This window comes from Lynx rufus, unplaced genomic scaffold (genome assembly GCF_022079265.1).
Source record: "Lynx rufus isolate CCGP_SWC_20201006 ecotype Redwood Valley unplaced genomic scaffold, mLynRuf1.p SCAF_2, whole genome shotgun sequence".
NCBI classification, from domain to species: Eukaryota; Metazoa; Chordata; class Mammalia; order Carnivora; family Felidae; genus Lynx; species Lynx rufus.
Genome location: NW_025814834.1, coordinates 203,545,445 through 203,558,783, shown reverse-complemented (window position 1 = coordinate 203,558,783; position 13,339 = coordinate 203,545,445). Strand labels below are relative to the sequence as shown.

At 52.9% G+C, this 13,339-nt stretch overlaps 1 protein-coding gene across 1 annotated transcript in view; it reads left to right on the top strand.

Moving 5' to 3' along the window:
* The window catches only part of MACO1 (macoilin 1), a 63,856-nt gene extending 62,134 nt beyond the window's left edge, over nucleotides 1–1,722 (top strand). The window contains exon 11 of the mRNA XM_047083613.1: nucleotides 1,244–1,722. Within this exon, the coding sequence (XP_046939569.1) occupies nucleotides 1,244–1,446 (203 nt within the window). The 3' untranslated portion in view covers nucleotides 1,447–1,722. The remainder of the gene's footprint in view (nucleotides 1–1,243) is intronic.
* The last annotated feature ends 11,617 nt before the right edge of the window (nucleotides 1,723–13,339 follow it).

Sequence of the window (13,339 nt, the reverse complement as noted above, 5' to 3'; positions counted from 1 at the left end):
TCAGTTTCCTCATCTATAAAATGGATGATGATGATGATGATGGTAATTCCCACATCCTAGAGTCATTGTGATAAGTGAGTTTGTCTATGTAAGCACTTAGAACAGTGCCTGGCGCTTGTGTGTTAGCTGTTGTAATTATTATCCTTATTAGAAGAAAAGGACAAAAGGGAAAGCACGGGATGTGTTGAGAATCTAGGGATTGGGGGGGTGCGTGCAGGGTCGGGTCTGAGGGTCAGGGAAAGGTGTGCGTGCAGGGAGGGTCAGGGAAAGCCTGGTGAGGAAGTGAAACCTCAGGAGTGAACACAGAGCAGGAGAAGCACAGAAGAGGAAGCGGCCCAAGGCAGGAGTTGGTTGGGTCAAGAAGCTAAGCATAGTGGGGGGAGGGGGGGATGCTGGGCAGCCGAGTCAGGTAACGTGAAAGTGTCCAGCAAGTGCAAAGTGGGCCGACAGGCCGAGCGGCACAGTGCCAAGAGGTGGGGACGAGCACACTGTGTCACTCTAGACCCCCCAGTGCAGCCGCTGCCGGGCTTCGTGTGCCTTCTGTAGGGGAACCCGGAGGCCCAGCGTGCGGCGATGGATTCTCGGGCCTCAGGTGTTCTGTATCCCTCTGTCTGACACTCAGATGTCCAGCCTCCCAGAAAAATATTCCCGCTCAAGAGGTGCAGCCGTGGTGCACCCTCTCGGCTGCCGTGGGTGACTGCCGTGCTCCACACGTGGCTCAATGTGTCGCCTGTCACCCCTCCATAAACAGAATCCCTTTTTAAACACCTGTAAAACCACGGCCCACAGGCCAGACTGGCCTGCCACCTGTTCTTGTATTCCCCATGGGCTGAGAATGGTTTTTGCATGTTAGAAAAAGGCGGGGGGAGCGCCTGGGTGACTCAGTTGAGCATCTGACTCTTGACTGCGGCTCAGGTCATGAGATCGAGTCCCGAGTCGGGCTCCACACTGACAGCATGGAGCCTGCTTCGGATTCTCTCTCTCCCTGTCTCTGTCCCTCCCCCACTGTGCTCCCTGTCTCTCTCTCAAAATAAATCAACTTAAAAAAAAAAAAAACAAAAGAAAACAAAGTGTGTGGCTCGCAATGCCTAAAATATTTACTGTTTGGCCCTTAACAGGAAAAGTTCCTACCCTTAGAAGCCATCAGAGCTGGAGGCGAACTCACTTGGGATTGGGCCTCCTCGAGGGCATTGTGTTAGAGGGACCCTCCCTTCTCACTCACGGTGGGTCTTTGCTCTTTCAGGACAAATTCTTCAGAAAGACCAGGAAATCAAGGACCTTAAACAGAAGATAGCCGAAGTCATGGCCGTCATGCCCAGCATAACGTACAGCGCCACGACCAGCCCCCTGAGCCCCGTTTCCCCCCACTACTCTTCCAAATTTGTGGAGACCAGCCCCTCCGGACTTGATCCCAATGCCTCTGTTTACCAGCCCCTGAAGAAATGAAGGCCAGCTGTGGCTTTTGCCCAGCCATTGGTTACCAGAAGGCATCACAAAGGAGCGTCTCTGGCAGTCCAGATAAAAAAAAAAAAAAAAAAAAAAAAGTTTATATTGTATTTTGTGGGACTGTATATGTTGTCGTTTTTAAAAAGGGGGGAAAGATAACATCCAAGTCTGATTAGAACTGCCCATCAGTTTTTCTTGTAAATTTTTAGAAGACCTCACAGAACTTTGCAGTTTATTTTTCTCGGCCAACACATTAAAACCATTCTTGGATTTCAAGTAGCCCGTTTTGCCTTTTATGTATTCTTACAGTTTCCTCTTGAAGAAAACAGACAAACAAACAAGAGCAGGGTTTTTGCTTCCCAATCCTTTATTTTTGTTCGGTTTTGTTCTTAAATAAGCAAGCAAAACCTGCACGTTGGATTCACGTGGGATGCTAACAGAAGCGTTTCTTTTTTAGAGTGGAAGGGTTAATAACCTCACACAGCTTTGCTCTCATAGCTGCATTCCCCAAGATGATTATTGACATGACAGAAAACAAAAGGTGATTACCCCTCCGAGGAGCAGACCGGCCCCAGGAGTGTCCCGTAAGCCGAGGGGAGCCAGGTGATGGGACTTAGCTCTCGAGCGTCCCTGGGGTCGAGTCTGAAATGCTCCTATCCCCCTCGGGTGTGCAGTCCTAGAAAATCGCTAGCAGTGCCTTGGGAAAAGACATTTCAAGAGGAAACTTGATGACTTTAAACTACCTTCCCCCTTCCCCGTCATCTGTCTTCTCTCTGTGTCGAGCTCACTGCGGATCCTGCTGTACAACTGGCGTGTAGCTGGGCTCTTGGACGCCACCCCGGCTGCATCCCGTGTCCTCTCAGAGAAAGCACCCGGGTGTTCTGGACTTCTCGAGGCAAGCACCTGGGGGCGGGGAGCCGGGCCGTGTGTGTGTGCCACAGACCTGCAGAGACAGCCAAGGAAAGCTGCAGTTCCGGGTTCGGGTTTGTTGGGTTTCGTTTTTTAATCTCCTTTCGTTTAACTGTGCTTTTCCCCCTTCATCATCTTGTGTTGGATGATTTAAAAGAAACTTGACTATTCCTCAGCTCTTGTGCCAAGGAGGGTTTGTTGTTTTTGTTTTTGTTTTTGTTTTTAAGAGTTTTAAACTCAAAACTCTGCACAAAGATTTCGGTTTCAAGTGTATATTAGACACTGGTAGAAAAGTGTTTGCACTGGCCACTTTTGGAAGTGTTTAAGAATCCGGGTGGGGGCGGGGGGAGGGCCGGGGAGAGGGAGGGGCGAGGCAAAATTGTATTGGGAAACTAGGAAAATTAAGGAACCAAATAGATTGGTTTTGCTTCCTTGCCATGGATTCTGGAAGGACACCGTTCTTCTCAAATCTCCTGTCAATTGGCGTGTTCGTCATATTTAAAGCAGATTAAGTGGGACGCGCAAGTCAGCAAAATCGAAGTATTAAAAAGAATCATCCTTTTAATCACAGATCTTATTTGGGGGTAAGAAAAAATAAAAAAAACTTCTAGCTTTAGCCAGGTGTGCATGTTGCTGCCACTTTGCATTTTTGAATCATCTTGTGTAATTGTCACCATGGAAGTGTTAACTCAGAACTGTCATAGGTTTTTTTCATCCTTGTGCAAAAACATGGAAAATTGTCACTGACTTTGTGTTGAGGTTTCCCCCACTTTGCTGCCTTTTGGGACACTATTTTCGTTAAACACTTGGTCTTGGCTGCATTCTTTTTTTTTTTTTCTTTCCTGTGGGGTTCAAAAGAATAAAAACATTTTCTTACAGATAAAACTAGTTTTCTGCCTTTTTAAACTTTGCAGGAGGGACCACAAGGTAGATTGTTCTGAATGGGCCTTCGATGGTCGCCCTTGCTCTCTCCCCATCCCGGGCCCTGTCAGGGGGCAGTGCCCCCCCACCCCTATGTGGTGGGGCAGAAACAGGATTTGGGATGAATCCATCCAGGGTCTCGAGTCGGTTTTAGTTCTAGTCCAACTTAAGACGTATCCATACTCATTCTCCCTCCCACCCTCCTCCCTCCCTCCCTCCCTCCTTCCTGGTCCATCCCTGCCCACTTTCTTTCTCCCTGGCTTCCTATTAGAACCAAGGCTGACCTGTTTTCTGGTACAACCCTCCTCTCCTGAAAAGGCAAGTCAGGGGTGGGGTTGGAAGGGAGTTGGCAAGGAAATGCTGAGAGCAAATTTCCTTCCCGTTTTCCAGAATCTTGGGGGCCGCTTTGTGACTGATAGCCTGTTGGGTTTCCTATCTGCTCTAGATCCTGCGCTGACCTCCAAGGTAGCCACTTCTAAACCCTCCCTTGTTTCCAGAGGCTTTGTCTGTTTTCATCTTCTGACAAGCCAGCCTCCTCTCTTGGTTCCTGCTTTCCTCTCTTGGCCATTGTTACAACTGATCTTGGCTCCAGTTTTGGAAAATTCTGCTCTTGGCACCTCACCCTCTGTCCCCGTTGCTGCATGGCCTTCCTGAGTCTCAGCCACTTAGGCTCTTGCAGATAACACCACACTTCATACCGTGAGCAGAGCTCCTGGGGGGAAGCACCTTGGCCTGGCTTTGGCCTTCGCCTTCCCGCAGGAACGTGTCTGCCCACGGCATTCTCACCGGCACGTTCTTGTACACCAAGAAAATCTCCAGTTGTTGTCTTTGTTGTTTTAGGCCCATGACAAAGGGGTTCCGCTTCTGAATACACTAAACATTCGTTACGTGCCATAAAGCCGTGTTTGCCATTCTGGATGGTTAAATATTTACAGAAGGAGCAGGGCTGAGTGTGTTTTGACTGGCCGAATAACCTCTCTTTATTGCCATCCTCCAACCTGACCAGGAAATAGCCGCTGTGTGTCCATTCTCTGGGACAATCTTTCCAGGGGATCCTATGAAGTGAGAAGGAACAGTTCCTCGGGGCTCGGGGCCTGAGGGGAGGGAATCGTCCTTCCTCCTCCCATCCCAGCTCGCCAGCCTCACCTGGCTGTACTCATGGGGCCGTGGCAAAAGCCACCTGGGAGGGCCGAACATGTCTAACAGCTGCTATCGGGCTGCTGCTTGCGAAATTCACAGCACGTTAGAGGGAGCCGAAGAGGTAAACCGGAAGGAAGCCCACCCGGGAGCCAGTCCAGTGAAGGGCATAGTAAGCTGTTTTCCAGGCGGCCTGTGGCAGCTACAAGGACCTCTGAGCCGGTAAGTGCCTGGTCTAGTTGCTCTCTTTGCCGCTGAGCTGGCCTCCTCCCAGGCTTGCTGCACCTGCCCGAGGGCACCGCTCTCTAAAGGCCCCCGTCTGCCCCAGGCCACGCAAAGCCCGGTGGCTTAGGCAAGCCCTCTAGACTGGGATCCAGTTCCGTGACCTCCCGCAACCTCTCTGGGGTGGGTGCGGTTTCCTCACCTTTAAGAAGGAGTATTGTTCCTGGTCGCCCTGCTGGCCCTGCTCGCTGGAAGGAGTTGCTATGGGAACTGCGAACTACCCAGGGCCTACCCCTGCAAGTCCAGAACTGCAGCAAGGAGTCGTGGTGGGGCAGGGAGCTGGCAGAATTCCTGTTCCTGGGGCTAGCTGCGTCCCCCACAGCACCCTGGGAGCTCTCCCCAGCCCCCACCCCACCCCACCCCACCCAGCCGAATCTGCATTTTAACAAATCTCCAGGTGATTTGGTGGCTTTGCAGTGTTAATTGTTTCGAAGCCTAACCTGAAGACCGAAGCACTGTCTCTCTCTTCTAGTTCAGAAAAAGCCAACTCTCAGGCTTTGAAAATTCAGTTAAGAGCTTAGTAGATGCAGGGGAAGGGGGGGGGTGCGCCTGGGTGGCTCACGTCATGATCTCGCAGTTCGTGAGTTCGAGCCCCACATGGGGCTCGCTGCCGTCAGCGCCTGCTTCAGATCCTCTGTCCCTCTGTCTCTCTGTCCCTCCCCCTCTCGCGCTATCAAAAATAAACATATATAAAAGAGCCTAGTCGATGAGCAAGCTGGAGATGATGGGCCCTGAGCTTTATACATTTTGCTTATTTTGTTTATTATTCCCCTCCCCCATCGGGATGTAAGCTCTGTGCGGGCAAGGGTTTTCATCCGTTTATTTACTGCTGTGACCGAGAACAATGGCTGCTACGTAGTAGGTGCTCAGTAAACGCGTGTTGAATGAATAAGGCTAATCAACGGGTTAGACGTGTTAACCTGAAAGACCGCCTCTTAACAGCGTCTCCGTAACAGTACCGTGAGAATGTCAGTGTGCACGGAACGGTTTCTAGAAGATGGGACAATTTACCATGACATCTTACATCTGCCTGTGTCTCGTTTCTGCCGAATCCTTGTTTTCTTGTCAGATTTTCTCGACAAACGCCTGCTTGACTTCGCCAGGGGCAGGGATTTCCTAAACAGCCGAGTGCGCAGAGGACGCTCACTTCTCCGTCAGGGAATCCTTGCCGCAGGGAACCTGCTGGGCCCATCCATCCGTCCAGCCACCCATCCATCCGTCACCCAGTTGGAGCCTTAGACCGATTTCCCCCAGTTCTGGCACAGCTGCGTCTTGAGTCAGTGTGGGTTTTTCATTTTGGCAGTAATCGGACTATAAAGCGTTTCCTCCAGGAAGGTTAAAAGGACTTTTGAGGGGCTTCTTCGATCTGACTAAGGAGGCCACACTTCGCTGCTGGCCTCCTTTCCTCTCGGGCTCCTTTGTCCCTGCTCTGTTCCTGTCTCAATGCTTGCTTTTCATTCCTCCGCCTTTACCTGAGGGAGCACTTACGTTCCCTCAGCTTCTGGAATGACCCCTGCCAGTGTACCTCTGAGCTCTGGCCTAAGAATCCCGGGCCTAGTTCCACACAGTGCGTTGTGGCCTTTTAAGCCCCACTGGGGAAGCCTGGACGGGTTTGTTCACTCTGGGAGCCCCGCCTGCCCCCAGGCACCTTAGGATGGAGAGGGAGGCCACTCGGCCTGCGGCCAGGGACCTTTATGAGCTGGTTTGGCCTGGCACCCGCCCCTGCAGCACCACAGCATGTCTTCAGCATTGCCCTCCCGCTTGTCCTCACAGGCCGAAGCTGTTTGACACGCCCTCCGGTCCCAGGCCTGTACTTACCTAGAACAGTGGTTCTCACACTTCGGGGTTCATCAGAACCCCCCGAATGGCTTGTTAAAACCCAAATTGCAGGGTCCCACCCCCAGCGGTTCTGATTCCGGAGGTCCGGGGTAGGGCCTGGAACGGTGTGTTTCTAACAAGGTCCCAAGTGAGGCTGGGTCCTGGAACCCCACTCTGAGAACCACGAACTTGAGAGCAAGGGCTGGCCCTGGGGCCCCAGCCCGGCCTGACGCCATCCCCTCCAGCTGCCACCAGAGGGCACATGGGAGTCTTTTCACCTCCCCCGGCTGCTCGGCGGGACAGCAGATAGTTTTCCCTGAAGATTTCGGATGGACAAGACTTTTGAAGGTATTGAATATCCCAGGTTTCGGGAAATGGAAATGTGTTCCCAGGAGAGAAGACGACTTCCTGGCCCCCCCTCCTCCACACCCCGAAGGACTTTCTTGCAGAACTTTCTTGCAGAACGTCCTGAAGTCATTCCATATTCAGAACCCAAGGGGCAGTTAAGATTATAGATGATTTTCATTTTCTTCTTTCTACTTCATATTCCAAACGTTCTACAATAAACGTAATAATACTTTTATGGTAAAAAACAGTAATTGTTTTAAAAACACAGTTTAAGTGTAATTAAAAGCTAAAAAAAGCATCAACTCAAAAAACAAAAACAGAACCAAAAAAAAAAAAGCCAACAACAACCCAAGGGGGAACACAGGGTTGGGGTAAAGAGAACTCCCAGCCGGAACTTGCCCCCCACTCTGTGGCTTGTTGGTTCTGCCCAGGTAGCTACCTGAGGGGGAAACACAGTAGGCCGCATGCTCAGGAAGGCCTAGCGGGGACCGAGGGGTAGATGATGACGTGTGAGGGCTCGGTCACCTCTGTAATTCACCTGTCGCTAGAGCTCGTGGCCTGATGCCCAATCTCAGCACAGCCCTAGGTCACGTCCAGTGCTGCTGATCTCACGCACCAGCGCTTCCTGCCGGCCAAGCAGATGGGAGCAGCCCAGAGCTGTTAACACTTGGTTTATGGCCCAGAGGTTCTGAATTAGTGGCCTGCAGACGCATTTTGTCTGACCTGCATAGAGTTGAGTAACTTGGAGCTAACATTTAAAAATGGCGAGGGGCGCCTGGGCGGCTCAGTCAGTTAAGCGTCCGACTTTGGCTCAGGTCACAATCTCATAGTTTGTGAGTTCAAGCCCTGCGTCGGGCTCTGTGCTGACAGCTCAGAGCCTGGAGCCTGCTTCAGATTCTGTGTCTCCCTCTCTCTCTGACCCTCCCTCGTTCGTGCTCTGTCTCTCTCTGTCTCAAAAATAAACATTAAAAAAAATTATAAAAAAAAATAAAAATGGCGAGGTTTCACACTATTTTTTTTTTCTTTTCTGCGGAAATACCCATAGATCTGAAATCGCAGGGGCTGACATCCCTCTCCAGGCACAATGGAGCTTGGGGGAGGCCTCGGGTCCCCACCCTGTTGCTCATTAGAGTCACCCGGGGAGCTCTTTACACACCCTGGTCTCCAGGGTCCCCCAAAAACCTGATTTAATAGGCTGTGGAGGAATCTGGGGAGGAACAACGTTGTTGTTGTTGTTGTTGTTGTTGTTGTTGTTAACTCCCCAGAGATGTCTCCTATGCAGCCAAGGTTGAGAAACGAACTCGAGTATAAGAGGAAGCCTCTGTCCTGGCTCGGGCCTCAGAGGATATGTTCTGGGCATCTAGGGACCAGGAGCTGGGGCCAGGTCTTTGGGTGTTCAGCTGGCCAAGTTGAGATGTGAGGGAAGGGGGTCTGTCTTCCTGCCTTCCCTGTGCAGACCCTTGTCAGCTCCCTCCTTCCTCGTGACCCCTGGGCTTCCCTCCAAGGCCCGTGTCCTGAGTCCCCTTGCCAACCACATTTATCCCACCGATCTTTACCAATTTAAAGTGTTGGCCCTCCGGTTTCCAAAAAGAAACTCTGCTAGCCTCATCTCGAATTTGTTGTTATTTTGTGTTCTTATCTGAGGTGTTTTATATCGCAAGCCATATGAACAGACTGTGGCCAGTGTAAATCCAAGAGGGAATTGAGTGGAAAGGGAGGCGAGCACGTCCAGGAAGCCGAGAAGCCGGCTGGGAGGGACAGGGGTCAGCCAGCTTCGGGTCTGGGAGGCAGAAAACTGCTCTCGGGCCGGGGCCCTGCCCCTGGGGTGAATGAGTATTGAGCAAGAGTCCGGAGACTGTGGTAGACTTGTATCACTGTTCCCCAATTATCCACTTCAGCCGCATGGAGAGAATTCCACCTCCACCCTCCCCGGTGTCAGAACTGGCTTGTGGAATGTGAGTGGACATCACATGGGCCCAATCTGAGCAGAGATTTTAAATGCACCTGAGTGGTTCAGGTTAGCCTCTTGCTTCTGTCTGCCAGGAGAACAGTATTTCTCATGCCTGGCTGAGAGCTGAGTGGGGTCAAAGTCAACCCTCATGCCCACGAGCCAAAAACAAAAAAAACCACTGAGATCTGGGAGCTATTTGTTACTAGAACAAAAGCCGACCAATACAGAGGAAGAGTCCATACCTGGGTCCTAGGCCCTCCCCTTGGCTGATCCCTAGGACAGAGAGGGGCCCGGGGAAGGAGGTGCTGGGCCCTCAGCTCCACGTGGGAGACAGAGCTTATGCCCCCAGCACACGCGCGCGCGCGCACACACACACACACACACACACACACGTGGTTACAGAAGAGAAACCAAGGTGCTGTGGGGCTGGAGAACAAGAAGCCCACACGTCAATCGTTCTAGTAGCCAGAGCCCAGGGCAGTGGGGTCCTGGCCTTCCCACCGCCCCAGCCCCTTGAAGATCCTCGTCTCCCATGAGCTCCATGTTTTCAGGATTTTGCCAACAAACAGAAGTGACTACACGTAGGAATCCGTTACTGGCAACGTTGTGCGTGTTCAGAATGCAGCCCATAGAAGTTCCGATCGACCGCCGTGGCCAGTGGAGCTGAAAAGCAAGAGAATTCGACCTTTTAAGTCACTCGCGCAGCCTTTCTGAAATACCAGAAACAGCTTTGGGGACGCAAGTCGCAGCCTCCAGGCCTCTAGATCTGGGCCCCCAGGTGGGAACGGGCCGCCTAACATGCTCCCTCTCCTGACGGCGTGTCCTTCCAGCCACTGCCCCGGGAAGCCACAGATGCGTCCGGCACCACAGCAACCGGCCCAACGGGGGCGTGGGGTATGTTTTGGGCACAGGGCAGGCTGGCACAGCGGATACAGACAGGCTTCTCCGGGGAGGCCCTGTGAGTAAGCCTGCTCTCTGCCCGCTAAGCAGCGCTGACTGCAAATAAACCAAATCCCTGTGAGAACAGAGGGGCTTGACGTGACTCGCCCACCCACCCCGGGATGCTTTCTGCTGGAAAGAGATTGGGCCACGTCACCTAAACTCTCTGTGCCTCACTTTCCTCATCTGCCAAATGGGGATGATGAAAACGGTCCCCAGGTCAGAGGGTCCCCAGATTCAGTGGATTTGTCCCTGCCAGACTCTGGGCTGGTTAGCCCTTGACCTCACCCCTCCCTTCCCTCCGCCTCACCACCGATTCAGGAGGAAAGTATGAGAAGCGGGCAGGGGAGTTAGTTGCGAGGAGGACAGGGGCTAATGCACATGCGCCTGCATCACCTCTCCCACTCCCCCGCCCCCCCCCCCGCAGGCAATCTCACCTCCCTGGGTTTTAGAGTTTTAAATTGTTTCTTTGCTGATGACACCCACATTCATAATCTCCAGCTTAGACCTCTCTCCTCAGCTCCAGACTTGTATTTCCAGATGCCTCTTGACATCTCTGACTCAGGACGTTTAAACTGAATTCCTGATTTGACCCAAACCCGTCTTCCCCTATCCCTCCAGTTGCTCAGACCATCCCTGGGTGAGGAAACTGGGGCGCAGTGAGGCAGGGTCACACAGACGGGAAGCAGAGAAGCATTTGGCCCCCAATTTCCCAGCCTCCCTGAGACCCCCACCTGGGTCCCCAGCTGGGACTCCTCCTTCAGCCATCGGGGCGAGGGGCTTTGTGCCCAGGTGTGCAGAGGGAGTGTGATTCAGCCCCATCAGAACATCACGCGCGTGCAAAGAAGGGTCTGGAGGGCGAGGGGCCTTCCTGGGTGGACCGTCACCACAGCTCCGGGCAGGCCAGCCGACGGAGGCCCTGTCTGGGCTCCAGGTCCCAGCCGACAAGAGGAGGAGCTGGGCGGGAGGAGTCAGGGAGCTCCCTGACTCGGAGGGCCCAGCAGTTAGTTCCCTAGAGCGAGGCGGGGGTCTGTGCAAGTTCTCGGCTTCCGGAAACAGGAGTGAGTGGGCAGGTGTGGCCACCTCCAGCATCTACCTGCTTCTCCCCCCCCCCCCGGACCCTGCCTTTTGTTCAGGGGACTCGCCTCCCTGCAACTCTGGCCGGAATCAATGCCTCCCCGCTTCTGGGGACGGAGCCAGCCCGCCCAGGCGTCCTTCAGGTCACCCTGACTGGTTCAGGGATGGAAACGCAACCCAGCGAGGGCCAAAGGGATTCGAAGAAACGTTGTCCGTCTTCTGGGCAAGAGCCTTCCTTTCTCTCACACCCAAACTGCCCCTGGGTGCGAGGGTATGAAGTTCAAGGTGGCAGCAGCCATTTTTGGTCCGCTGTCGCGGGCCGTACGGGAGGCACTGCGGGAAGAGCCCCACGCGAGGGCTGGCCGAGCTGAAGAGGGGACACAGGGCGGTGCTTCCCTGGTGCTCACTGACCACAGGACCAGCGCGTACCAGGGATCCCAGACACACCCGGCATCTGGCTGCGGTAAACTTTTCCCGAATAAATGAATAGATGGACGAAGGATACCTCCTCTCGGCTCCCCGTCCCAAAGGAGCCTCGGTTCCCTAATACATGGGTGTGATACTAGTCTCTACCTGCTGGACTTCTCGTGGGAAGTTAGTGAATTACTACACGTCTGGCACACAGTAGACACGCAGCAAATATCATTATAATTATCATCCCCATCCTCCTCATTTCCCTCTGGAGCCTCAGTTCTCTCCTCGGTGAAACGGGAATTCATGTATTCAACAGACTGCTGGCCATCACCTTGTGCCAGGAAGTCTGGTGAGGATCTGAGGCAGGGACACAGATGGACGGGCTCTGGTCTCTGCCTGGGAGAATCAACCTTCTGGTGTGGCGGGCAGTCAAGAGTTAAAACCCAGCGGGGAAGAGATCCCGCGGTGTATGGAAAGTCGGCTGTACGGGGTGTGGGGTGTCCTGGGGTGTAAACGGCCACCTCCCGAGTTGAGCTAATTGAGGTGAGGGACAGGAGCTGAGCCCATGTCCTCTGATCTTTCCGGTGCGTTGGCATGAAACCATGAGGGATGGGCTCCAGTTGTCGACCCAGGTCAGACAGGAAAGGGAAGATAAATGACCAGAGAGCCCAGGGCTTAGAGTAGGTAGATAGATAAAAGTTGAAGGTCGAGGAGGAAAGAACCAGCTTGTATGTCAGGTGTTTTTCTCTTGAAATATTATGTTGGTTTTTAAAAGTTATGTGAGGGGTTCCTAGGTGGCTCAATCAGTTAAGCGTCCCGACTTCGGCTTTGTCATGATCTCACAGTTCCTGGGTTCGAGCCCTGTGTCGGGCTCTCTCTGTTGTCAGTGTGGAGACTGCTTTGGATCCTCTGTCCCCTCTCTCTCTGCCCGTCCCCCATTCACACGCTTTCTCTCTCTCTCAAAAATAAACAGTCTTAAATGTTAAAAATTATGTGAAATAATGGCAAATCTAATTCTTTAGACTTTTATCTTTTTTTGAAAAGTGAGTGTAATTTTTATTTTAATGGCGGTTAATGTTATGAGCCGCCAAGTGACACCGCCACCTGGTGGCAGCATGCTAAAGTCCCAGGTTTGTTTTATTTTGTTTGAGGTAACATAACACTGCGGGCCCTATTTTTGGATGTGACTAGAGATCTCAGAGCCATTCCCCTCTTACACCTTCTCCCTATCCTTTCGCCGCAACCAGGCTGCCATAGTCGAAGCTCCCAAGTTCTTAGCTTTTTGCCTGAGCCATGCCTGCTCCAGTTTGAGAAGTCAACTTCCTCCTCCTCCTTGGGTGCTGACACTTCCCTAAGCCCGCCACCCTGCCCACCAGGGGGATGTGGGAATAGGGAGAGAACCTACCCCAGTGGTCACAGTGAAAGAGCACAGACGCTAGAGAGAGACTCCTGTGAGTTCAAATACTTACTGGCTATGGGTCTGTGGACCTCTCTAAGGCCCCTATGAGCCTCAGTTCCCCCACCAGAGAAATAGGAACTCAAGAGACTTCTTATTCTTTCTACTCCATGGCTTTCTCTTTATCCAGAGCTGGAGTGAGTGGGGACCAAGAAATGAAGGGGAGGAGTGGGTGGAGTGGAGCAGAGAGGCAGAATGCCCCTGCGTTGCACTTACCCCTCTTGGGGACCCTTTCCAGAAATGCCCAAGGCCGCTTGCTTCCTGGGGCCACCTCCCAGGTTCCCCTTCCCGTCCAGTTCACCCACTTTCTCTTCCAGTCTCTCTCCGAGCCTGGTTGCTGACACCCTGCACTGTCTTATAATCCACTTAGCTCTGAAGGGACAGCGACCGAGCAAAGGGCCACTGGCCCTGCCTTGGGCTCCAGAGACGGCAATGCTTCATGCTTCCCCCCTCTCAAATGGCTCAAATGCACTTGGGAGGGAAGAGTTTCAGAGCTGGGCTTCCCCAACCTTGGCAGCCACGAACGGTTCGGGAATCCAGCCTTCCAGCCCGAGGCTGCTGCTGCCTGGATCCTGTCGTGTGGCCTTGAACAAGTCACTTCCTCTCTTGAGCTGCAAATTCCGTTGGTAAAGGGAGCTCTC